Below are 27,338 nucleotides of genomic sequence, written 5' to 3' on the forward strand. Positions count from 1 at the left end.
ATTCATTTGTTAAATATTTATGCTTTTCAGTGACCTGAAGACTGACTCACATCACTCTTTAGCTGTCTGGTTTTTGAGCTGCTAGTAGGCTATATTGCGTGTGAGGATGTTGGAGGTGGAGATTTATAGCCTTTTCTCACAGCACTTGATATAATTAAACTTATCAATTTGATCCAGATCCAGAAAGGTTCAAACAACAATCGCCAGTGACTTTGGACTTCGAAGTGGCTACAGAAAAAAAAGAGACTGCAACTGGGCCCATGCGAAAACAAGGATAAATATTGGAAGGGCATTAAATGTAGTCACGCAATGCTGATGTTGTTAACATTAACAATTTGAGAATAAAGTATAATTTGCACGGTTTGACATGATATGATAAGCGATCATTAGATTTAATCAGCGCGATTTACTGCAATGCTTTTTTTTCCCTAGTGAAAATTCTTATGTTGGTCATACTTCCAAAAAGTAGAATCTGTGATTCCGAATGACAGTATCCACACCGGCGCGGTGACTGACAGCCGCACATTCTCCTCAAAACATTGGATTCATCCGCGCTGTGCCGAGGAAAAACTACGGACTGCAGCTTTAAAGAAATAATTCTCTTAAAAAATAAAATTGTCATTTTTTACTTCATGAAGATTCATTTGTGCAGAATGTTCTGACTACTTTTTTTCCATATAATGAAAGTGAATCAGGACAGTGACTGTCGACCTCTACATTTTTTTAAAAAACACCACAGAATCATATAAGTGGTTCAAATGACTCACCTGTTATATTCAAAATTTCCACAAGTCATCTTTCTTGTGAGAAAGACCGGAATATAAGCCATTATTCACTGATGACCTTCTGCTCCAGTGGGCTGATAACCACTGCAACTGGATCATTGAGTTGAACTTGAGAACTGAATCAGTCCGATTCGTGACAAAGTCATTCAAGTCATTTTTGTGAATTGTACCAGCAGATTCATTGAAAAGATTTGATTGAAAAGAATGATTGGTCCACAAATCAGACATCGCTTCTTCTTTAAGAAACTCTTATGAACATGTCAAGGAAATCAAGGGAAAGTTTCTATAATGACAAACTTAATATTCAACCATAAAATTGACTTGACTGCACTGACACTATTGGATGAGAACTGAACTGAGCTGGATGATGACATCACTGTTTTCTGCAGAACTGCTTTATAGATGAAATGAACTAATAATTTATTATCTTTACAATGAAACTGAATCAAAACTGAACTGACTTCAGCTGAACAATGACACATTTTTCTTTTACAGCTGCTGTGCAGCCGAAATGAACTGTTTGCATCACTGACTAATTTTCCTGTTATCACTGTAAAGCTGCTTTGAAACAATCTGTATTGTAAAACGTGCTGCTTGACTTGACTTAATGACAGAGCTTCAGAATGACAGAACATACTTTTTTGGTTTTTAGTTCAGTTATACTCAGCTGGTACTCTGATTGTTGCACCATAGTTTATGCCCATAACAAGTTAAACGTTTGATGTTTCTCAAAGGTGCTCAAGTCGTTGCCTAGAATCGAAGGTCGTCCCGGGGCTTCACTTCCACCGATGGACTTTGAGGCTCTTGAGTCTGGTCTACGAGCGGCATATGGTGATGAAATCACCCCTGAAGATGTGATGTCAGCAGCCATGTACCCCAAAGTCTTCCAGGAGTTTAAAGAGTTCACATCAAACTTCGGCCCAGTGGACTGCCTTAACACTCGCCTGTTTCTGGACGGCCCCAAAATCGCAGAAGAGTTTCAGGTACGTTTCTATTACATTGTGATACGTGAGGACCTGCTGCGACTCACAGCAATTACATCGATTGACTTAATTTCCTTATCACTGTGCCTCATTCCTTCTTACTAATTTTTCAACTATATTTTACTCTGTTAAATTTATAACACCACGGGATGTAAGTGTGACCTTCTAAACTTTACCCTGACTGCTCTCTCACTGAGAGATTTGCAAAATTAGATTTCCTTGTGTCCTCAACTAGCCTCCAAGTTTATTAGCACACTTTATTGCAACAGTGGTTGTAAAATTTATTAGCATAATAAGATTGAATTGTGCTTTTGTGTTCAAAATATGTTGCTTTAAACATCTAGACTCTCTTTCTGAAGGTGCTGTGAAGTCAGATAAACAATAAATTATATTTTACACCTCTAATTTAACTGAGAGTTTGACTTTGTAAAGTTCAATGAGTTCAAGTTTTTCAGCTTAATCCATGCTAGCTCCTGAATAATCTCAAACTGGTACAGCTGTATCTCTATCTAGATGAGCCCTGAGGTGTTTCTAAATGTGTTGATTGGAGCTTAGCCGTGTGTTTGGCTTCTAAAACCCCATTATGAGTTAAGTGGGTGTTACCTGGCAGCCATAAATGTGTCTCGGAGTCCTACTGCAGGCACCACGAGAACTGAGAGCACCAGATGCAGGACTTGCATAGTTGATCACGCTCTGAGACAGAGCGAGAGCCAGCCAGGAATCAAACTCACCTTCAAAGTCGTTTTACTTTGAAAAAAGCACCAAATCTGTTCGATTGCTTGCATCTCTTAATCATCTGCTGGCCTTATTCTTCAAACCAGGTCTCTACTCTTTCAAAACTAACCAGATTTTCCTCGGTTGTTATGCGTAATCGTAAATTTCTCAGGGACTGAAGTTATTTGGCGGCGTGTTTCTCCACCCAGTCGAGCTGTCCAAATGGGATGTTAGTCGTGGCTGATTAGCGTAGATTAGCATGAGCTATATTAAGCTGTCACTGAGGCAAATGCAAGCACACCCCAAAATAGCATCCCCTCCACAGCCAAACAGCACATGGTACAGACCTAATGCCTCCCAGAGGCCTGAGCAAATCATTCATCCCTTAATCTGCCTTAATTCTACCAAAGTTTGTTTTTTGTTTTGTTTTTTTTTTCACCTGTTGTGCCCCAATCTGGTTTTGTTGTATGTTTGTTTTTGTTTAGTTTTTTTTAGCTCAATCGCAGCTTTTCATTTCTCATACCTAGCTCTTCAATGTGTCTTTATATGTTTCTGTCTCTTTCCTCTCACAGGTTGAGTTAGAGAGAGGGAAAACGCTGCACATCAAAGCCTTGGCCTTGGGTGACTTGAACAAGTCTGGTCAGAGAGAAGTGTTTTTTGAACTCAACGGCCAGCTGCGTTCAGTCTTGGTCAAGGATACGGCAGCAATGAAGGTAACTGTTTGCTGTTTATTTTATTCCCTAGATTGGTTTGTTTCATCACTGAAAAGCAATTATCCTGACGCAAACAGTACACTCAATCATTCAGACATGTTTTGCCAATGTTCCATTTTCTCTCTCGAGGTGTGAATAATTTCTGTCGTAAGCTAAAAATGATCTTGCTCTTGCTGTCATAGGCGTTTATCACTTAGAGGCAAAGGTGTTAAAAACATCTTTTAAATTATTAGGGCGTACAATGTATAGCTGCGTTCCATTCGACAGGGTCCCTACACAGTGTCCACTGCTTCCTACTCCCTGAACATGGTGTATCAGTTGAAGTGGACTTCGCTGACAATAATCACTCATGCAAACGTCATCAAAGAAAGTTAATGACGGGGTCGCGCAGATTATGATAAAACATAAATAGATATTATAAATTACTTTCGAATTTAAAATATATAAAATACATATACAAAAACATACAAAACACACATTATGTATTTTATGTAATATAATCAAAACTTAGGCTATATGTTTATATAGCCTTCTTGAATGACTTGCGGCAATTAATAGACTATTAACAGATTTGAAGCAGTTCTAACTGTAATGCTATAGGAAAATAAATGATGATTTGATTAACTGTGTAAATGTGCGCTTATCTTATCTTGTGCGCTTTGACCGCTTTCTTTTCCACGCTCAGCCGCATAGAAAACACTCCTGACTTAAATGAAGTAGCCTAAAATAAAAAATGACCGAGCCTCATCCTCTTCTCAACACTTTTACTTTGTCATGCCTATTCATACAATAGAATAAGCAAATGTAACATCCATCGCCATAACCATTCTTAAATACTCTAGTTTGTATAATAATAAAAAAAAAAATTATAAATGGGCTACTTAAAACACATGCGTAAATTCCTCCATCGCAGAGCCGTTTAAAAACTCTTTCAACGGCTCTGCTCCATCCTTAGTTCTGACTGGTTGGGTGATTTTCGCTCTCCAATTCCTGTGAAGTGATGTATCGATTTTCCCTTATTCCCTATGCCCTGTGCCGTTCGCAGTTCCCTTCGAACTGAACATGTTTGCTCCCTTCGGATTGGAATCTCACTTAAGATGGTGAAATACCCTGTGAAGTCCACTTCGCAGTCCACTTACGGTCGAATGGAACGCACCTTATGTTTTCATTACAAGTCAATAGTGCTGTGTGGAAACTTTATGTCAGCCGTGGACACAGCAATGCAACTGCACCACACTGCTTGTAAAAATATTATTTGGCGGATTATAGCATGATTTGACTAAACTGAAGTTCTCACTTTCATTGCCCACACATAAAACACATAATTTTTAAGATGATTCATTACAAGATATTCTTTGTGGTAAACAAAAAAACATTCATATAGTCTGTCCTACTCTGAAAGATGGTTTCTACCCTCTGTAAATACTCTTTTGGTTTATTATTCTTAGTCTTGTTTGGCAGACAGAAGATGGTCCAAACACATGTAGTGTCTTCAGTCACAGATAAGTCAGAGTGATGACACTTGCTCAACATATGCTCAATAGAGCTCGCCTTCTGCCTCAACACAATTAGCAAGAGCATTTCTCCTCATGTCACATGAAGTTCATTTTTGCAGGTCCACCATTTTTCTTCTGCTGTCTGAATTGTGTATGTCTTTGAAATGAAAATTAAATCTGATTTATCTCTAGGCTATTTGTTAAACGTTTAACATGAATGACAGATACTAACACTGTCGCTGGTTTCTGCCTTATTCATCATAGCTGTGAAGTTAGGGGAACAATAGTTTTTTGGTGTGTTCGCACTGCAGGAACTAGGAACGATTTTAGTTCTATGAACTCGTTTTGGAGGAACTAATTTAGCTCCTATTTCAGAGTAGGGTCTAAATCAGCACTATAGGAACTACCTGTGACGTTAGTGTACACCGATTGGCCGAACGCATGCGAAACACCAGCACCCACCATTTTTTTAAAAAGCTGTGTAAACACACAGAGATTATAGCGTATATATATTTACTCCACAGACTAACTCTACGAACATGGAAAACAGTGATAGATGGGCCTCAGTGATTGATTAGCCTCTTAACCTTTGCGCTAAGGAGAACAATTTTGAGGGGACCAAGAGAAACATGATTAGGCCTATGTATTTCTGCTCAGCTAGCAACACTGGACATCAACCACATGGCATACGCTAATACCTTTTCATATACTGTCTCCTTTCAATGTGTCACAGTTCTATCTAATAACGTATTATTGGACTATTATTATTATCAGGACTGTTAGACAGATCGTAAACTAATGAACACGGAGAATGCGAGCACTGTGAGCTCAGGTTCTGGCTGGTGTTCTTAGCGCTGTCGAAATAAAGGTCCGCCACGGCATCAAAATAAAAGCCACAACAACAAGCGCGGCTTTCGTCACTTCAGAGTTCCTACTGGCGGTGCGAATGAAACCAGGAAAATGTTCCTAGGCGAACCATTAGTTCTCGGGGAACCACCCTGGTGGCTAAGTTCCTAGAACTACACTGTGCGAAAGCCCCTTATATATATATATATATAAATTAAATAACATTAGAAATGGTATATACAGTTTTATGCACAAGTTTGGGCACCCCTCTGAGGTTGCATGATAATTTGCTCTGTCTTTTTTTTAAATATCGTAGTGATATGCCATTCAGTTTCTAGAGAAAGCTGGATAATGTGATGTTTTTCAGACAAAACTTCTTAGTGTTGCAGTATTGAGTTGTATGAAATAAAATCAAATGTGAAAAATAGGCTGTGCAAAAGTTTGGCCACCCTTTTAATTGTGTTGATTTGAATACCTGTAGTCACTAAATGCTGATTGATTGCAACACATAATTAATTTAATTGGTCAATGAACAGTAGACTGAAAATACAGGTGCAACCAATCCTGAAAAAGGACATTCAAGGTTGCTAATTGCTAGTTGTGATTCTCTTTGATTCTCTACTGGAAAGTAGCTACATGGGAACCTCAAAAGAACTCTCTATTGACTTAAAAACTAGGATAATTCATCAATATGAATTAGGAGAAGGGTACAAAAAGTTATCACAAAGGTTTAAGGTCTCTGTCTCCACAGTCAGAAATATAGTTAGTAAATGGAGGGCCACAGGAACAGTCCTTGTGAAGGAAAGATATGGTTGGCCAAGAAAAATATCTGAAAGGCAAAGGTGAAGAATGGTTAGAATGGTCACAGACAAACCACAGACCACCTCCAAGGAGCTCCAAGAACATCTTGCTGCTGATGGTGTCATTGTACGTCGTTCCACTGTCCAGCACACTTTGCACAAGGAACAGCTCAATGGAAGGGTGATGCGGAAAAAGCCTTTTCTGCGTACTGCCAACAAGCAGAGTCGTTTGAGTTATGCAAAGGCTAATCTGGACAAGCCAGAAATATTTTGGAATAATGTGCTGTGGACAGATGAAACTAAGAAACTAGTTATTTGGTCACAATCAGAAGCGCTTTGTTTGGCGGAAAAAGAACACAACGTTCCAGGAGAAGAACCTGCTCCCTACTGTAAACTTTGGTGGAGGGTCCATCATGCTATGGGGCTCTGTGGCAAGCACAGGTACTGGAAACCTTGTCAAAGTTGAGGGTCACATGGATTCCACCCAGTATCAGCAGATATCAGCAGGGGTTGGTTGTTTCAGCAGGACAATGATCCAAAGCATTGTTCCAAATCTACCAAGGAATTCATGCACAGACCCAGATACAATGTTCTAGAATGGCCATCATAGTCCCCAGACTTGAACATCATCAAAAATCTATGGAATGATTTGAAGCGGACTGTCCACACTCGGAAACCATCAAACCCGACTGAACTGGAGACATTTTGCAATGAAGAATGGTCCAAAATTCCTGCAGCCAGAATTCAGGGACTTATCAGTGGCTATAAGAAGCGACTACGGGCTGTTATTTCAGCAAAAGGAGGCTAAATATTGATGTGGTAATTCCATTGGGGTGGCCAAATTTTTGGACCTGTCTGTTTTTGTTATGACTCACATTGTGTTGTTTCTGTTGATTCAATTAATGTTATTTCAGAACTGAAATCTTACTGTTTCCATAAGGTATAAATTATATCCAAATGATTATGATAATTATCAGGGATGCCCAAACTTTTGCATAAAACTATAGTGTGTGTATATATATATACAGTACAGGCCAAAAGTTTGGACACATTACTATTTTTAATGTTTTTGAAAGAAGTTTCTTCTGCTCATCAAGCCTGCATTTATTTGATCAAAAATACAGAAAAAAAATGTAATATTGTGATATATTATTACAATTTAAAATAATTGGTTTTCAATTTATTATACTTTAAATTATCATTTATTTCGGTGATGCAAAGCTGAATTTTCAGGATCATTACTCCAGTCTTCAGTGTCACATGTGACATCCAGTCAATCACATGATCCTTTAGAAATCATTCTAATGTTCTGATTTATTATGAGTGTTGGAAACAGTTCTGCTGCCTAATATATTTGATGAATAAAAGGTTAAAAAGAACTGCATTTATTCAAAAAAAAAAAAAAAATTTTTTTAATATAAATCTTCTTTATTATCACTTTTTATCAATTTAACACATCCTTGCTGAATAAAATTATTGATTTATTTTAAAAAAAATAAAGAAAAAAATTACTGACCCCAAATTACTGACCAGTAGTGTATATTGTTGTTATAAAAGATTTCTATCTTGAAAACATTTGCTTCTTTTTTTTTTCTTTTCTTTTTTCTTTTTCTTTTTTTTTTATTCATCAAAGTATCCTAAAAAAGTATCACAGGTTATGAAAAAATATTAAGCAGCAGAACTGTTTCCAACTTTGATAATGAATCATCATATTAGAATGATTTCTAAAGGATCATGTGATAGACTGGAGTAATGATCCTGAAAATTCAGCTTTGCATCACCGAAATAAATGATAATTTAAAGTATAATAAATTGAAAACCAATTATTTTAAATTGTAATAATATATCACAATATTACATTTTTTTCTGTATTTTTGATCAAATAAATGCAGGCTTGATGAGCAGAAGAAACTTTCAAAAACATTAAAAATAGTAATGTGTCCAAACTTTTGGCCTGTACTGTATATATATATATATATATATATATATTAGGGCTGTCAAAAGATTAATCGCGATTAATCGCATCCAAAATAAAAGTTTGTGTTTACATAATATATGTGTGTGTACTGTGTATAATTATTTTGTATATATAAATACACACACATGCATGTATACATTTAAGAAATATTTGCATACATATACTGTATATATATTTATATAGTTTATATTATATATAAATATATTTTTTTATATATATAAATAACACATTTTTCTTAAATATATACATGCATGTGTGTGTATTTATATATACAAATTTAATTATACACAGTACACACATGTATTATTAAAAACAAACTTTTATTTTGGATGCGATTCATCTTTTGACAGCCCTAATATATATATGTATATATATTATTTACACTAAAAAGTATAATTATTTACACTACCATTCCAGAGTTCGAGGTCTTTAAGATTTCAAGGTTTTGAAAGAAGTCTCTTTTGATTAACAAGGCTGCATTTATTTGATCAAAAATACAGTACAAACAATAATATTGTGAAATAATATCAAGATTTCAAATACTTTCAGCACAGTTTAATTAGTAGTCTATTAAAAATATATATATATATTACTAAAGCAGAAACATATGTTTGAGGCGTGCACAAATTCATTATGATCTTTCTAATTGTCAACATTTTAACAGTCCATTTAATCATGTTTCTCATAGCAGAAGATGACTGGTAGTTTGGAAATAGTTGTGAGGGAAAATGTGTCAAATATTTCATTGCCTCTGGTCTCTCCTGTAATCGTCTCATTCTGTTTTCTGCTTCGCCAGGAGATGCACTTTCACCCTAAAGCCTTGAAAGACGTGCGGGGACAGGTTGGAGCTCCCATGCCCGGTAAAGTGGTGGAAGTAAAGGTGAAGCCAGGCCAGAAGGTGGAGAAAGGTCAGCCTCTCTGCGTACTCAGCGCTATGAAGATGGAGACCGTCGTCAACTCGCCAATCTCAGGCATAATATCCAAGGTGCATGTCAATGCCGACAGCAGCCTGGAAGGGGATGACCTCATCCTGGAAATAACTGAATAAAATGTAAAAGCTACAGAGGTTAAAGGTTGCTTTTCCAGAATTCATTTTTAGACTGATCTTGTAATTTGGTGGATTGGTGGAATTGTGATTGCTGATGATTCTAACGTGGTGTAAAACTCTCCTGAGCTTTCAGAGTCAGAATAATTTTTTGGCTGTTGTTTGATTCAAAATACAAGGATATAGATGAAGCATTTATAGCCTGTAACCAGAAACAACAGAAGCCTTTTGTAATTCACTTTTTGGTATTCAGTTATCGCTCTGTTAATACATTGAGGACACTGAATGTACTTACAGACACATGACACCGACATTACAGACAGATCATTCCAGTTTTAGTATTATTTTTAAAGTCAATTAATAACATATTAGAATTAACACGATTCATTATAAATCCAGATGACAATAGCATAACTGAATTTAAATGCGTGCGTGCATGTGTGTGTGAGAGAGAGAGAGAGAGAGAGAGAGAGAAAAACACTGCAAGTTGTAAGTTTGAAGAGGTACAGCAGTTTCATATTAATGTCATGTTAGTGGAGCGTAAAATCAATTTTAAAATGTCTGAAATATTAATACCAGCAACTATTCTAGTAGATGCGCATTAAGCACAGTGTCGTCATGATAACATCATACTGCAGATCTTGCCAAAAGCAATAAAGTTGATTAATCATGAACACATAAGATATTCAGATGTATATAATAATCAACAATAACTGAAGATTCAAAACCAGACATTATTTTGGACTAGCTCATTATGAGGAATGTGAATGTAGCTAATGTACTGTGGTAAATGTGTTATTATAATGCTTTTGAAAGTTACTGCATGACAAATTCCTTATTTCTTTCTCCTCTCCTCTTTTTAATCACTCTATCACCTTTTCACCACGGGAGCTCTAAGGAATGCTCTTCCCCTGTAAGTGAACTGCAAGTCATTACATAAGCAATAATGAAGTAAACAAATGCAAAACATATGTCTGTGGGGCAGCAAATAGAAGCTTCATTTTACAAATACTCCTACAAAATGTTTTGTAAATGTAATTGTGTAATATGTTTGCATAAATCCCACTTAAAAGCTCAAACAATGTGTTTTTCTCATTCAGCAGAATGCGTTTTAAAACATTCCATATTTGAATGCTGTAGAAAAAGAGACCGTAATTATGGGTAACCGTTGATGCACCTTTAATAATGGAAACGTCTTCAGTCTGTTATTAATGATATGCTGCACAAGATAGTTCATAGTTGACCTTGAAATAAGCCTTGATTGTAGTTTCATATAGAAATCTCACTGTGACATTTCAAGGTGGATACATAGTGAAAATGGGATTCACAAAAGAAAATCTGGATTTTTTTACAGCAATATAGGGTCATAATACAAAGGTTCATACTGATTGAAAAGTTGATGTAGTCTGAAGAGATCAAAGGACGAGGGTGATTGTTTATTGAGCTTTTGGATGCATTCAGTTTTTCTGATTGAATCTTGCTTGCTTATCAACGGCATACTGCAGAGAGATTCCACAATTTGCAATAAATCATATGACTTGCACATGGTTCTCACACATGTTTTAGCTTTTAGAGGAAGTGTGTGAATGAGCCTCTGCAAAAAGTGTTCATATATGTTTTCGTGTGTATAAAAGCCAGAGATGCACAGACACCCATGTGTTACCAGGGATACCAAAAGATACATGAAAAAAAAAAAAAAAGAACTAATGTTCATTGAAGCTGCTCAATTAAAGCTGTTTTTTAATGCCGCTGTTTGGCAGCTTCTGCCATGTTCTGATGTTTACAAAAGAAATGCTCAACCAATAAGAACCTGTAAGGGAATCAACATCTTGTGGGTTTGATGAAGAATGTTTCTGTTGAACTAACAGGACTACAATTATTATTTATACAGAGCAAACTTCATAATTATATTCTATCATCATTACAACTATTGCCTTTTCTTTTTGTTCTTTTGAAATAATTACTGTTAAATTTGTAATTCATAGTAAACTCAAATTCTGTACGTGGGCGGATAACTGAGGACATTAGCAATTCAGTCCTTAAGTCTTTCAGTTGAGGATTTCTTTATTGAAGCTGAAGAATTAAAGCTCCATACATATTGGTTTAATCATTTAATTTGTTGTAAAAGGGAATGATTTGTCTTTGTATGTCTGTTAACTATGTATGTTGAAGCATTTGATTGTATTTACATGATTCTAAGAATGTTTATTTTGTCATTTTGTTTCCTTTTCCTCCATTTTAAACTTTGTCTATGGTTGTTGTTTTGTAGTAATCATATTAGAGATATGTTCAACAAAGATTGAAAAGAAATCAATAAATTAAATAATTACAAGATAAAATATCTCACATGTGATCTCTTTACTCACAAATGCACTGAATGAAATTAACTGCTCTTCTAATAAATTGTGATGTGTTAGGGAATGTAATGACCTAGTGTACTCGCTGTACTGTAGGCCATTCTACAAAGACTATGTCAAAGGTTTTTTCACAACACATTATTTTTAGGTACATCATTGAATATATCAACTTCAGAGAGGCTAGCAATAGCAAGTTAGCTTTGAAAGCATGAGATCCCACCCTCCCTTCCGACCGTCTCAAAAGCCACGGCTCCTCCAAAAGACATAAGCACGCACAGCCAGAGCAGAGTCTGCAAAGCGTCACGATATGAGAGACGGCGTTAAATTACCTCATGTCTCAAAGCACATAACATTACAATAATAAAAGGGCTGCCAACTCTCAAGCATTCAGCGAGAGACTCACGCAATTGACACTTGTCACACACTCTCATGCCACACATCCATTTTCTCACGCAGAGAAAAATTAAAACAGCTGGAGATCGAACAATATGTCACATAATGTTACATTTATCCCAGGAAAGCTATTTAATGACCATAGCACGTTAGTTGGCTAGAAAAATTAGCTAAAGAGGGGAGTATTTTGCTAAATATGTGCACTATATTACATATTTATTATATTTTTATTTATATCATTCAAATATTATAACGCTTTATATTTCATTTGATTTGTTATTTTTAACCTTTAAAAATAATACTAGCAGACGGCTCTCTGTATGTTTACATCATTAGGGGAGATATTTTATTTTTCTTGAGAAAAATGTACATGTATCATCTGTACCTAATATTTATCCAAATGAATCGATATTGAATCAAGATCGGAATCAAATCACAAGGACTGAATTGTGACATTTATGTCAAGCAACAATAAAAAAGTAGCCTGTCATTGTACCATGTAAACATTGTAACATGTTGTCACTAAACTTAATAAAATTCAGTTTAGTTACCAAATGTTTTGACAATCACAATACACTTATTGTAATGCAGGGTTTTGTTTTTACATCTGATACAGCTGATGTAGGTGATGTCTGCGCGAGCAAGATGCATGGAGGTATGGAAAGACAGGTTGACAGGCAGGTAGGACATCCTGTTGGACAAGCATTTTATTTTTTGGTCCAGAGACTTCCACAGAAGTTATATGTACATTTTATATATATATATATATATATATATATATATATATATATATATATATATATATATATATATATAGACCACTTCTATTATTCTTTTTTTTTTTCAGGATGTGAAGAGATTTACAACCAGTAGGCTATAACAAAAAAGTGTTTATGAAAAACATTGCCTACCCTACCTTTAATCCAAGGAGAAATGAAGGTGATGATATACAGTATTTACTCAGTATGAAACATCTGCAGGGTAAATATAGTATTTAATATCTAATAAATACTTAAATGTGAAATGTATAATCACTGATTCATCACTGATTGCATAATGATAATAGCCACAACCTGTCATCCGCTTTCCCTTGAAATTTTGACTCAACTCAAAGGCAGATGCTTTGTTGTTAACGGACCCTTCAAGGGATACGTGACCTGGAGGCTGCCATGTTTGTTTCGGGTACATTTGTCATGTGACAAATCACTCGTCAAATGCAGCAGACGGGGGAAAAACAAGTCAATTTCATGCTTTTAAGAGCCCTCCATATTGAATCTGCTGCTGCTAAAACATTTACTATAACAATACCTTATTTTTTTGTTCCTTGAAAAAAGAAAAATATTTTTGTCAGAATACACAGATTTTTTTTAAATGGCTGTCAACTGTTTCCAACCCCGAAACAAGAAAAAATTAAATGTTAAACAAAAGTTTTCTTTAATAATACTCTCTAAGAAAAGACCATAAAAAGGGCACAATGTTAACAGTCAAGTCAAGTCAAGGCACCTTCTTTTATATAGCGCTTTTAACATTAAATGCCTCAAAGCAGCTCCACAGTGACAACAGGAAATCACAGCAGTGGAGATTGTTTTGGCTTTACAGCAGCTCTAGAATAAAGTTATTGTCCAGCTAAAGTTAGTTTTGATTGATTGATTCACTTCCGTTGCAAAGATCATTGGTTATGAACTTAGGGGCCGCTAACACGACACCGCTCTAACAGAAAACCCTCAACACGCTCCGGCCCGCTCATCCGCACAAAACAGTGCCTGGTGGCACTGAACGCAATTCCAAGGTGCAGGCCAAGGTGCAAAAAAAAGGTTAATTCTGCGCAAATCTCAAAAACGCAAACCCGCGAAAACACAGACGGCGTCCACATGCGCATCACGTGTTTTTATTCTATAGGTATGTGCGTTTTAATATATATGTGTGCAGGCGTGTAGACCTTCTTTACAAACCAACCCTCAACAAACTACTTGTCTGGCCTTAAAAATTTATAATAAAGAATTATTTATCGCTTCCCCATAGCCACACGAACCGGAATTATCCTGACAACATTTTATCTGTACAAAGGGTAAAGTGAAGGGAAGGAGGCCTTCACAGGGGAGAGACTAGTTGACACTTCAGGACTGTGCTGTCGTCGCGTCCAGGCACAGGTCCTTCATCAGATCTGGTTATGGCTTGGATCCGGCGGACTGCTGTAAATCTCGGGATAAACAGAGAGACTAATATTAGCGTAGACGTCATCCGTCTTATGATGTAACAAGTACATCAGGATTTATGGGAAGTTTTCCCGGTTCCGGCTGACCTAATCTATGCAGCCTAACATTGAATTATAGAAGTCTATAATGTGTCATGTGTATGCTAGGTCAAAATATGTGTTTTTAGTCTAGATTTTAACTGACAGAGTGTGTCTGCTTCCCGGACAATGTTAGGAAGACTGTTCCAGAGTTTTGGTGCTAAATAGGAAAAGGATCGCCAGCAGTCAATTTTGATATTCTAGGTATTATCAACTGGCCGGAATTTTGAGATTGCAATAGACGTGAAGGACTATAATGCGTTAAGAGCTCGCTCAAGTACTGCGGAGCTAAACCATTTAGTGCTTTGTAAGTAATCAGCAATATTTTTAAATATATACAATATTTAACAGGGAGCCAATGCAGTGTTGACAGAACCGGGCTGATATGGTCATACTTCCTGGTCCTGGTAAGAACTCGAGCTGCTGCGTTTTGAACCAGCTGTAGTTTGTTTATTAAGCGTGCAGGGCAACCATAAGAGCATTACAATAATCTAGCCTTGATGTCATGAACGTATGAACTAATTGTTCCACATTTGTCAATGAGAGCATATGACGTAATTTAGATATATTTCTAAAATGGAAAAACGCAGATGCAGATACTAGAATGCAGATACTAAACATGCAGATACTAGACATGTGACTTTCAAATGAAAGATTGGTATCAAAGAGCACACCCAGGTTCCTAACCGACGACGAAGACTTAACAGAGCAGCCATCAAGTGTTAGACAGTATTCTAGATTATTACGTGAGGATGTTTTTTGTCCAATAATTAGAATCTCTGTTGTTTCAGAATTAAGTTGTGGGAAATTACTAGTCATCCAGTATTTTATATAAGCTATGCATTCCGTTAATTTTGTGAATTGGTCGTCAGGGCATGAAGAACCATAGAGCGGAGTATCATCAGCATAACAGTGAAAACTAATGCCATGCTTCCTAATGATATCTCCTAAGGGTAGCATGTACAGAGTGAACAGCAACGGTCCTAGTACTGAGCCTTGTGGTACTCCATACTGAACTTTTCATCGATAAGACATCTCTTCATTTACTGCTACAAACTGATAACAGTCAGATTAGTATGATTTAAACCATGCTAATGCAATTCCACTAATGCAAAAATAATTTTCCAGTCTATTTAAAAGAATGTTGTGGTCAATAGTCTCAAATGCAGCACTAAGATGTAGTAACACTAATAGAGAGATACAACCATGATCGGATGATAAGCGCATATCATTTGTAACTCTAATGAGAGCTGTCTCAGTAATATGGTACGGTCTAAATCCTGATTGAAAATCCTCGCAGATATCATTTTTTCTATGAAGGAACATAGTTGTAAGGATACTGCCTTTTCTAGTATCTTTGACAGAAAAGGTACAGTACCATCCAATGTAAAGTGTCACACAGGCAATTGTCCTTATGTCAGTTGACGATTTTTCACTGTAAATTGTAGGATTACTATTTTTTTTCACCTCTTAAAACTGTAAAAATGCCCTGTTAGATCTATTACAGTTTTTCACTGTATAGTAAGGGAACTTACAAATATAGCAGGTTATTACCATAGCAGTTTTGATCTTTTACCGTTAAAATCACAAAGGTAAGCATAGCCCTGTTAGCCCCTGTATGCCGTAAATACACCGTCTTTTGCACACACACACTGTCACGGTTCATCGATCCGTGTGTTCATTTTGTGTATCTGTTGGTTGTTGTGGGTGTGGGGTCTGAGTGTGTAGTGCTTGTTTGTTGCTTAGTAACCAGCTGATCACTTAATCAGCCCGCAGCTGCAGATAGTTACTTCTGTTGTTAGCTGCCTATATCTAGTGGGAGTGATTATTGCTTGGTGTCGGTTCGTCACTCTTGTTTGTGCTCTCTTACCCAGTTCCGGTGCCTGAGTTTCCTTATGAGTTATTTCCTCGATCTCGTCTGTGTTTCCAGACTTCTGGAGATCGTTTGGAGTTCTCCTCATCCAGTTCCAGTTTGGCATCCGCGCTTTGTTTATTCATATCACTCATCCTCTCCTGAGTATTTGTATCCTGGTCGCCCGCCTGCTATACGTGGTGTTTTGAGTATTATCCCTGTTTTAACCTTTCTTCAATAAACTGCTTGCTTGCATTTGGATCTACGACTCTCATTCTGACAGAACGAACCGACCATAAATGGATCCAGCAAGCACGGCGGAATTGCAGAATGTACTGGCCAGAAGCGATGCTCGTCTCCAGCAACAGGAGGAACAGACTATGGCCACGGGTCGTGCTATACAGACACTAGTCACCCAAGTTTCTGAACTAACGAAACAGGTACAGCGATTAAGTATTGAGGCTGCTGCTTCTCAACAACACACAACGGCAGATCCACTGACTCCAGTGATCCAGTCCATTCGTTCCACTGAACCCCGCCTTCCGCCTTCTGCGTTCTACTCTGGTGAGTCCCAGTTATGTCGTCCCTTTTTGGCCAAATGATCATTATACATCTCGCTTCAACCTTCCGCATTTCCAACGGAGGAGTCCAAGGTGGCCTTTGTGATCACTTTACTCGTGGGAAGAGCGGGCAGCTGTGGAACGACTGTTTGGGAGCAGAGATTTCCGTGTTGTGCGTCCTTTCAAGCTTTCTCTAATGAACTCAGAAAGGTTTTTGATCGCGCTGCTTCGGGCAGAGATGCGGCGCGTCTTCTTGCAGAGCTGCGACAGGGGGAACGTACGGTAACAGACTATTCTATTGAATTTTGTACGTTGGCGGCAGAGTGTGGCTGGAATGCCGAAGCTCAATGGGACATGTTTTTACACTGACTTTCTGAGTACATAAAGGATGAGATTTACGTCTTGGAATTACCTGCCGGGGTGGATAAATTGATTGATCTGGCGGTTCAAGTGGATACCAGACTACGTCGACGAGGTCGTCGGTCACCGCGAGTCAGTGCCAATGTTACATCTACACCTAATCCTACTTTTAATTCTCCTGACGAAACTACAGCATTTCTTCCTGATCCTGAGCCCATGCAACTGGGCAGGTCTCATTTATCATCACGGGAGAAACAGAGGAGGAGAAAGTGGGGATTATGTTTGTATTGTGGAAACGCCGGTCACATTGCACTGCAGTGTCCAGTAAAAGCCAGCACCCATTAGTAGGTAAGAGGTTAATGACGGGTGGGATTGCACGGACTGAATCCTCTTTTTCTGCCACTCATCTTCCAGTAAGTTTAAGACTGCAGACTCAGAATTTCGACTGTGAGGCTCTAGTATATTCAGGAGCCGAGGGTAATTTTTTGGATATTGATCTGGGTACACAGACTCCAGATACCAGTGGTGGCACTCTCCAAGCCCATTTCTGTGGTTGCACTTAATGGTCAACTTTTACCCTCCGTCACACACTCTACTGTCACCTTAAGACTGGTCACTTCTGGTAATCATTTAGAGAACATTGACTTTCTATTGATTGACACTCCTTCTACTCCTGTGGTGCTTGGTCATCCCTGGCTGGCACTCCATAACCCGCATATTAACTGGCGCGGGAATTCTGTTTTCTCCTGGAGTGGATTTTGTCATGCTTCTTATTTAATGTCTGCGTGTTCTTCTGTCTTGTTCTGTGTTTCAGGATGAACACGCGGATTTATCTAACGTGCCACGTGAGTGTCTTGACCTGAAGGAAGTGTTCAGTAAGTCGCGGGCTGCTTCTCTCCCTCCGCATCGTCCCTATGACTGTGCTATAGATTTACTGACAGGTATGTCTCCGCCTAAAGGCAAGTTATACTCACTTTCTGCTCCAGAAAGGGAGGCCATGGAGAAATACATTTCTGATTCTCTGGCATCGGGTTCTTCCTCTTCTCCAGCGGGGGCAGGGTTCTTTTTTGTGGGGAAGAAGGATGGTTCTCTGCGACCGTGTATTGACTACCGAGGGTTGAACAAAATCACGGTAAAGAATACCTATCCTTTGCCGTTGATGTCTTCAGCCTTCGAGCGGTTGCAGGGAGCATCCGTCTTCACAAAATTGGACTTACGTAATACTTATCATTTGGTTCGCATAAGGAAGGGGGATGAATGGAAGACTGCTTTTAACACCCCCAGGGGGCACTTTGAATATTTGGTCATGCCTTCCGGGCTGTCTAACTCCCCTGCAGTTTTCCAGGCACTCGTGAATGACGTGCTGAGATATATGGTAGATCAGTTAATATATGTTTACCTGGATGACATATTGATATTTTCTTCTTCTCTCCAGGAACACGTTCAGCACGTCAGACGAGTGCTCCAGAGGCTGTTAGAGAATGGGCTTTTTGTCAAGGCGGAGAAATGTTCGTTCCATGCACAGTCGGTTCCATTTCTGGGTTAAATCATCTCCTCCGAGGGTGTGCGCATGGATCCTGACAAGGTTAAGGCTGTGGTGGATTGGCCAACTCCAGATTCCCGTAAGGCCCTACAGAGGATTCTGGGGTTTGCCAATTTTTACCGGCGTTTCATTCGCAATTTCAGCCAACTAGCCGCTCCTCTGACTGCCTTGACCTCCACCAAAACGACGTTCAGGTTGTCTGGTGCAGCTGAGGCTGCATTTACCAACCTCAAGAGCCGCTTCATTTCAGCTCCCATTTTTGTAGCCCCTGATCCATCACGTCAGTTTGTGGTGGAGGTCGACGCATCAGAGGTGGGGGTAGGAGCGGTTCTTTCCCAGCACTCACCCACGGATGATAAGATGCACCCTTGCGCATTTTTTTCACATCGTTTATCGTCTGCTGAGTGTAATTATGACATTGGTAACAGAGAGTTACTGGCAGTCAAGCTAGCGTTGGAAGAATGGCGCCATTGGCTAGAGGGTTCGGGGGTACCTTTTATCATCTGGACCGATCATAAGAACCTTGAATACATCAGATCTGCTAAACGACTCAACTCCAGGCAGTCTCGGTGGGCACTTTTTTCGGTCGTTTTGAGTTTTCACTATCGTATCGTCCGGGTTCTAAGAACATCAAACCCGATGCTTTATCTCGAATTTTTGACCGTTCCGTTCGCCTGTCCACTCCCGAGTGCATTTTTCCTGAGAGACTCATTGTCTCCACACTCGTATGGGCGATTGAGTCGAAGGTCCGTTCGACCTTAGAAGGGGTAACGCCTCCGCCCGAGTGTCCACCGAGTCGTTTATTCGTGCTGGAGGGGTTACGGTCCGACGTTATTCAGTGGGGTCATTGTTCCAACGTAGCATGTCATCCAGGAGTCAATCACACCAGTTTTTTGGTCAAGCAACGATTCTGGAGGCCTTCCATGGCTCGCGACATTCAAAGTTTTGTTTTGGCATGTTCAGTCTGTGCTCGTGGTAAGACTTCCAATCGCCTACCGGATGGGTTACTCCAACCGCTGTCTGTCCCTTCGAAACCCTGGTCCCACATCGCACTAGATTTTGTCACTGCCCTCCCACCCTCCCAAGGCAATACAGTCGTTTTGACCGTAGTGGACCGGTTCTCGAAGGCGGCTCATTTCATCCCCTCGCCCAAATTACCGTCTGCCAAGGAGACAGCGGTTGCTGTCGTAGATCACGTCTTTCGTTTACATGGCCTCCCGATGGACGTGGAGAATTTTGTTGATTATTGGGGGCGAGTGTCAGTCTTTTCATCCTCAGAGCAACGGCCAGACCGAGCGTGCCAACCAAGACTTAGAGAGAGTGTTGCGATGTTTGGTTTCTCAGAATCCTTCCTCCTGGAGCCAAAAACTCTCATGGGTTGAGTACGCACATAACTCATTACCAGTGTCATCCATGGGCCTATCTCCATTTGAGTGTAGCGTAGGGTACCAGCCACCTATTTTTCCCAGTCTGGAATCTGAAGTCGCGGTCCCCTCCGCTCACGCATTCATCCAGAGGTGCCGCCACACTTGGAGTAGAGCCCGCGAGACTCTCCTCCAAGTGGGAGCGCGCACGAAGGCTCAGGCCGATCGCCACCAGTCAAAGCCTTCTGTTTACGTCGTGGGTCAAAAAGTGTGGCTTTCTTCCAAGAATATTCCTCTCTGCTCCGTTTGTAACAAATTAGCTCCCAAGTTCATTGGCCCGTTCACTGTCGCCAAGATTCTTAGTCCGGTGGCAGTCCGCCTCAAACTCCCTCCCACGTACAGGAGAATTCATCCCGTTTTTCATGTCTCCAAATTAAAGCCCGTGTTTCATTCACACATTAATCCGCCAGCCCCGGTTCCCCCTCCGCCGCGACTCGTAGATGGGGAACCCACCTATTCGTATTCTGGACTAAAGAAGGAGGGGACGTGGATTTCAGTACTTGGTGGACTGGGAGGGTTACGGTCCGGAGGAGAGAAGTTGGGTTCCTGCTAGGGACATACTGGATCACTCCCTTATCGATGATTACAATCGCCAGGTAGGCTCTCCTGGGAGTGCCAGGAGGCACTCTTAGGAGAGGGGGTACTGTCACGGTTCATCGATCCGTGTGTTCATTTTGTGTATCTGTTGGTTGTTGTGGGTGTGGGGTCTGAGTGTGTAGTGCTTGTTTGTTGCTTAGTAACCAGCTGATCACTTAATCAGCCCGCAGCTGCAGCTAGTTACTTCTGTTGTTAGCTGCCTATATCTAGCGGGAGTGATTATTGCTTGGTGTCGGTTCGTCACTCTTGTTTGTGCTCTCTTACCCAGTTCCGGTGCCTGAGTTTCCTTACGGAGTTATTTCCTCGATCTCGTCTGTGTTTCCAGACTTCTGGAGATCGTTTGGAGTTCTCCTCATCCAGTTCCAGTTTGGCATCCGCACTGGGTTTATTCATATCACTCATCCTCTCCTGAGTATTTGGTCGGTATACCCCCCTGGTCGCCCGCCTGCTATACGTGGTGTTTTGAGTATTATCCCTGTTTCAACCTGTCTTCAATAAACTGCTTGCTTGCATTTGGATCTACGACTCTCATTCTGACACACACACAAAAAATTCTAACACATGACTTTCTTTCTTCAGTTATTTTATAGAGGTCTTTGAGGTCAGCCAATGATGAAATCCTCTTGGGCCGTTATCTCTCATCAAAATCCCCCCCCCCCCCCTTGCGTTCTCCAGATTCCTTGAGCTCTTCCATCTTGTTTGGCAACAATATCCAGAGCGGGAAAATGATGGAGAGCCGCAGGCTTTACAAAGACAGAGAGAGAACAGAGCAGAGGTGAGAAGAGAGCCGGATTAAAGGACCTGGGAAACAGATCTCGCCCCGCAGGTCCCGCTCTGTCTCGCTCTGACACTTTCCTTCATCTATCCAGAAAGAAGAGATGGACGGTTTTTCTTTTCCTTCCCTTAAAAGGTTAAGTTCTCTTTACCTTTCCTCATTGTCTGAGACAGCCTGTCCTCTCCCAGACTTCCTCTCATTATTCTTCTCTTTCCTTTTCCAGTGGCTTTCATTTACATACTGTCTCTCAGCTTGCAGTGTGATTTGTATATCATATACAAGAAAAACTATATATTGCATGCAGCCTCTATTCCATCTTTATACATATACACACGCTTGCATTCAGACAAACACATAATATTTTGTTCCTTAGCACTGATCTTCGGAAACACAAAGCTACAGTCAGTCATACTGACATACATAAAGCAAAATGGCTGGGGTGAGGATGAGAAAACAATATTGAAGAAATGAAAGATCAAAGGAATGACCAAAAGAAAGGATTTTACTAAGGTATCACATGTCAATACATCCAATGGATGGATGGATGGATAGATGGGATATTTTAATATTTTGAACAGCATCGTTAGCCAACTATGGTCGCAAATTCCATCGTTATCAGCATAGTTCAACAAGTCTGTTTTTCCCGAAACCATCGTTCTAACGAACATTCGCAAACAGCGTCGCAAAGTTGTGTGGTTAGAACGACAACTTTTGACCTGTGGTTAGAAGCATAGTTTCTTGTTTGCATGACATGTGGACTTAATAAATCCTTATCTTGAGCAAAATAAGCAAGCTGACATTCAGTACAATCTGTATCTTTTATTTAGAAGACATACAATGTCATTTAGGTCTTTAGTTTGTCAAGAGATTTAAAGTACCATTTTTGAAAAGTGCGCATGTGCGAACGTGCTCTACCACGTAAGAACAAGCCTATTATCTGGAAATAAAGCAAAATGAGAGAAAAATGAGAAACAGTCCTCAGATGCCATGTTCGTAATTTATAGCATTATTAACATTATTATTTATCTAGCATTAATTCGATCTTAAACAGATTCATTAAAGAAAGTTATACTCCACCACCTGCGTGACATCATTAACCAACGTGGTTGAACGATCAATTTGCGACTATACGGTTTCAGGAAATAGTCGTGACTAGTTGATTTCTTCAACAATGCATCGTACTATGGTAGTGAACCAGCGAGTTACGTCGTTGTACGGGAAACGCACCCCTGGTTCTTTGACAGACACATACACCGCAAAACACAACCCACATAAACAAAATAAACTACAATTTCTATTGAAACTGTTGAAGCTTGTTCCCACCACAGAATAAAATATTTAAAAAGATAACTGCAAGTTCTAAAGTCAGAATTGTGTGATATAAAGTCGCAATTGCGTGTTATAAAATCTTTTTTTTGCGAGTTCATGTCGCAAATCTGACTTCTTTTCTCAGAATTGTGAGGGGAAATTGAGGGGGAATTTTTTTTTTTTTTCTCAGAATTGCGAGTATATATCTCACAATTCTGACTTTATAACTCACAATTAGGTGTTATACGCAATTGCGACTTTATATAACGCAATTCTGACTTTTTACAACGAAATTCTGAGAAAGGTCACAATTTCCTTTTTTATTTTTTATTCTGTGGCAGAAACAAGCTTCCATACCAAACATAGATGGTAAAAAAACAGGCAAAACTTGCACACTACTGTTTTAAGAAATAACACAATTAGTCGAAAAGCTTGATTTATATGAATTGTGAGTTATATTTCAAAGTCTTTAAGTCATACAGCAGCTTTGTGTGACCACTTTTATGACATTTTGGGTGCTTTTGCATTCTTTTTGAAGCTTTTTTAAAACCTCAGTCCCCTTTCATTGTAATTGCAGTGGAGGACGACCAATACGATTCTTCAAAATCCTATTGTGTTCCACAGAAGAAAGAAACTCATACAGGTTTTGGAAACGACATGAGGCTGAGTCAATGATGAGATTTGGGTGAACTCCTCATTTAAATCTTTTCAATTCTTCTTCACACCCATGTACTGTCACTTTGTAGTATTGCATCATTCTCTTTCTCTTGCAGGCCTCCAAAATCCATCTCATCCACACTGCTGCTCTTGTGTCCGATCACCCCCCTCGTTTGTCTTTTTCCATCTTTCTCTCTTTTATTTTTTATCTGGCTGAATTCATCCCGAGGCTGCGTAGACGCAAGGACAGGTGGTCTGGCTGTGTGTGTCAGTGAGTGTGTATTGCAGATGACAGGTAAGTGTGTCTGTTGATGTATGTGCGAGCAGTCCCGTGTGTGTGTGTGTGTGTGTCATCTCAGTGGTGGGTCCTGAGGTTCTCACGGTGCCCTTTCATCTCCTGGAATGTTCTGGCATTCTGTGTTTGTGTCAACGGCCCCCCTCGCGCTGTCACGACAGGGGGGAGGAGAAGGGGACGGAGAGAGAGAGGCAAGGTGAGGTGAACAGAATGAGGAAATTGCTTCCTAAATTGTTTGATTTTTTTTTCTATTTCCAGCCCCCTACTGAGCAGTAAACCAAACTTCCTATGAGTGAACTGTTTCAACATTTGACTGCCCTTGGATGTCAAACACATATAAATCTTTTTATAACAACACTGAGAAAGAGAGAAAGATGGAGAAGGGAGGCCCTTTGTGAGTCATAGGTGCTTATTTTACTGTCTCCGCCTCCATGCTGGTGTGTGTAAATGCATTAGCCCCCTTGTACAGAGCACGTGACTCACTTTCCATAAACACCACCACACAACAAGTGTGCATCAGCTCTGACTCACACACACACACACACACACACACACACACACACACACACACACACACACACACACACACACACACACACAGGCTCTGGTTTATTCATCCGTTAAACAAACATTAATTCGGTTGCATCCTGTCTGGTCAGAAACATTTTAATATTACAGCGGTAATTTGTGTGTGGGGGTGTATTTGCCGTTGGCCTGTCTAAAATGATAATATGACCTCTACAAATGTCTAAGTGTTATTAACATGAGAGACACTCTTCAAATTTTCAGAGATTCTTCTTTGAAATGTCAACCTAACACGTTTCTAAGAAAATGTAATTTAAGGATATGGACTGAAATTGTATTTTAAATCAAGTGAACTTGTTTGGAGCCCTCACAACTGACTCCTGCCCTACATATTCATTTAATAATTTGACTCCTGGTGGTCTGCTATTATTATTAATAGTCACTTTTCCTGTCCATTAGTCATTAAATCCTCTGTAAACACAGCGACTGTCATCATTAAAGGAGCGGTAGCATTATTTTAACTGAGCTGAGTGCTCACTAAAACCATTAATACCAAGCATTTTAGATTCATTTTAAGCTCATTTTGATTCGATCAAGACTGAAAATGATGATAATGTGCAAGTTTGCGAGTTGTTTACTCAGTTATTAATTAGTACGACCTATTGCAAGAATGAGAGGTTGGCATTATCCCATTTAGATTTATTACAACTCCTTTCCTTATATCAGAATGACACTGTTATGAGCCAATCACAGCGCAATAAGTAACATTTCCTGCCTCCAAGAAAAATTAGCGATTATACTTTTCAGTCTATCTGTAGGAAAAAATATAATTTTGTGTAACTAATAATAAAAGAAGCAAATCTGTCTGTGTGTCTAATTCTGCCACAACACCTGGAGTTTGATTCTGTCTTATCTTGAATAAAGTGGTATGTTTTCTATATCCATTAAAACCTGAGGTGGGATTTGTCATACTCTAAAGGCTGTCTGGTTTGTCTAGCTGGGGTTAGACAGCCTGACAGCCCTCGAGTCCACTCTCTCTCTTTCTCATTCTTTGGCTGTGTGTTTCCCCCGAGACTTAACATGGGTGCTTGGATTGCCAATGAGAGCTTGAGGCTCTGATTCTTATTTCAGGTGTTGCTTTGAGGCGATGTGTGTGAGTTTGTGTTAGTACAGGGGATTAGCTGGTGAGCTTGTGTGTTCGAGACTCACAAGTGTATGTGTGTTTAAAACATCAGGGCCATTTTCTGGTGTCATACGACAAAATATTTCTATATGAAACATGAATGCAGTGCTGTATGATGAATGAGTCACTCAACATATCAAGGGTTAGATTAGTGGACCATCAAGACTATGAAGGAAGATAACTTAAAATATAAAGACTGGTAAAGAGAAAAAGAGATCTCCCCAGCTGTCTTTAAAGAAACGTCTGTTCTTACTCAAGGACAATCTCTGGAGGATGATAATAACAGATGTGCATCTGTGTGGAAATGTATGTGCGCCTGAGTTAAGAACTATACTGTATCACTCTCTTTAGCATGCAGCTTAGGGACGAATAACCTCTCTCTTTCTCTACCCTCAGGTAAAGTTTCATCTCATTTAGTTAATTACTATTATCTCTGCTTTGTAAGAGCTTTTGTACTACACACAAACACATTTCACACACAAGCACATCCACACTGCATGCGTACTAATGCTTTTAGCACACACACCAACACACATGCACATGCTACAGTATCAAATATTAAATGTAATCAGGGCTTGACATTAACTTTTTTTGCTCACCAGCCACTGTGGCTACTAGTGATTTTCCAAAGTTACTAGCCACTCAGCATTTTCACTGGCCGAAATTTTGACATTGATACCAGGGGGGAAAACTGCCATATAGATATTATTTATATTATTATATCATAATTTGGCAGCAGGTATATTAGGCTGCTGTCACGGACGCATGGATCCATTATTCTGTTACACATGACTAAGTGAACTGTTTACGTTCACTTAAAACATAACTGACTGTGTTTACGTGAATACCGGTACTTGCCAAGTTTAAAACTATTTAAGTGCAATAAGCTGCAAAAAAGAACTCAATTTAGTACTCAGAGGCTGCTTTATGTGCACGAACTTTGGGTGTGAACACAAAATCTGCGGGAATGAGTAAAATTATGCGCAATACGCGCAATCCTACACCAAAATTCAAGCCCTGTAACACCAAAAATATTCATCCCGGAGCAAATGAAATCAGTGAGTAAGGGGAGGCAGGTTTGTGTGTCAACTCAATCTCTTCATCTCCTATTGCTAAGAATAAATATAATTGTTCCGCGGGGGGGTGGGGGGTGGGGGGGGGGTCTATATAATGATATTTGATGTTATACTCGCGCCGTGGTGACAAGGAGGCAAAGAGGATGAGGCGATGGCAAATGGTTAGCAAAACAGGCAGAGGACACAGGAGGAGGTTCTGGAGGTGGACGACTGACCAGGAGGAGGTTTTTTTTCAAAGCACAGGAATACTGCTTGCAAATAATCTTGTTAAACAATGATATTCACCAGCTAAGAGTAATATAGATATGTTTGGACTGATACAACAATAGATTTACTATCTAAAATAAGATTTTGAATGGTCAGCACTGCAGTAACATTTCTTGAATGAAATGATAAATAAATACATTTCAGTAACAAATGGCACTGTTTCCTGAAAATGATCCTGATTTGGTTAGGTGGTCCTGGACACAGCATTTGGCAACATTTTTCAATTAAACAGGTACATTTACTCACCTGAGAGATCTTTATTTATTGAAACACCCTTATAAGGCTATAGACTATACGGTATATAGACAATAAGACAACCTGCTCTGATGAAATTAGTTTATTTAAGGCCAATCACAGCACCATGTACAAGGGGAGGTTTATGAGAGTGAGTTGGAATGAAAAGAAATATAGAGAAAAACACACTGACATTTGCAAGCATGTTTGTGACTCTCATGATTCACTTCTGCTGCCTTGGCCAACTGGGACAGACTGTCTATGACACACACACGCTAC

The 27,338-nt window shown here is 39.4% G+C and overlaps 1 protein-coding gene across 1 annotated transcript in view; it reads left to right on the forward strand.

Moving 5' to 3' along the window:
* Positions 1 to 11,695, forward strand: part of pcxb (pyruvate carboxylase b) — a 227,539-nt gene extending 215,844 nt beyond the window's left edge. The window contains exons 19-21 of the mRNA XM_079866756.1: positions 1,520 to 1,768; positions 3,055 to 3,195; positions 9,112 to 11,695. Of these exons, the coding sequence (XP_079722882.1) occupies positions 1,520 to 1,768; positions 3,055 to 3,195; positions 9,112 to 9,363 (642 nt within the window). The 3' untranslated portion in view covers positions 9,364 to 11,695. The remainder of the gene's footprint in view (positions 1 to 1,519; positions 1,769 to 3,054; positions 3,196 to 9,111) is intronic.
* The last annotated feature ends 15,643 nt before the right edge of the window (positions 11,696 to 27,338 follow it).

Source organism: Squalius cephalus (assembly GCF_949319135.1).
Source record: "Squalius cephalus genome assembly, chromosome: 3".
NCBI lineage: Eukaryota > Metazoa > Chordata > Actinopteri > Cypriniformes > Leuciscidae > Squalius > Squalius cephalus.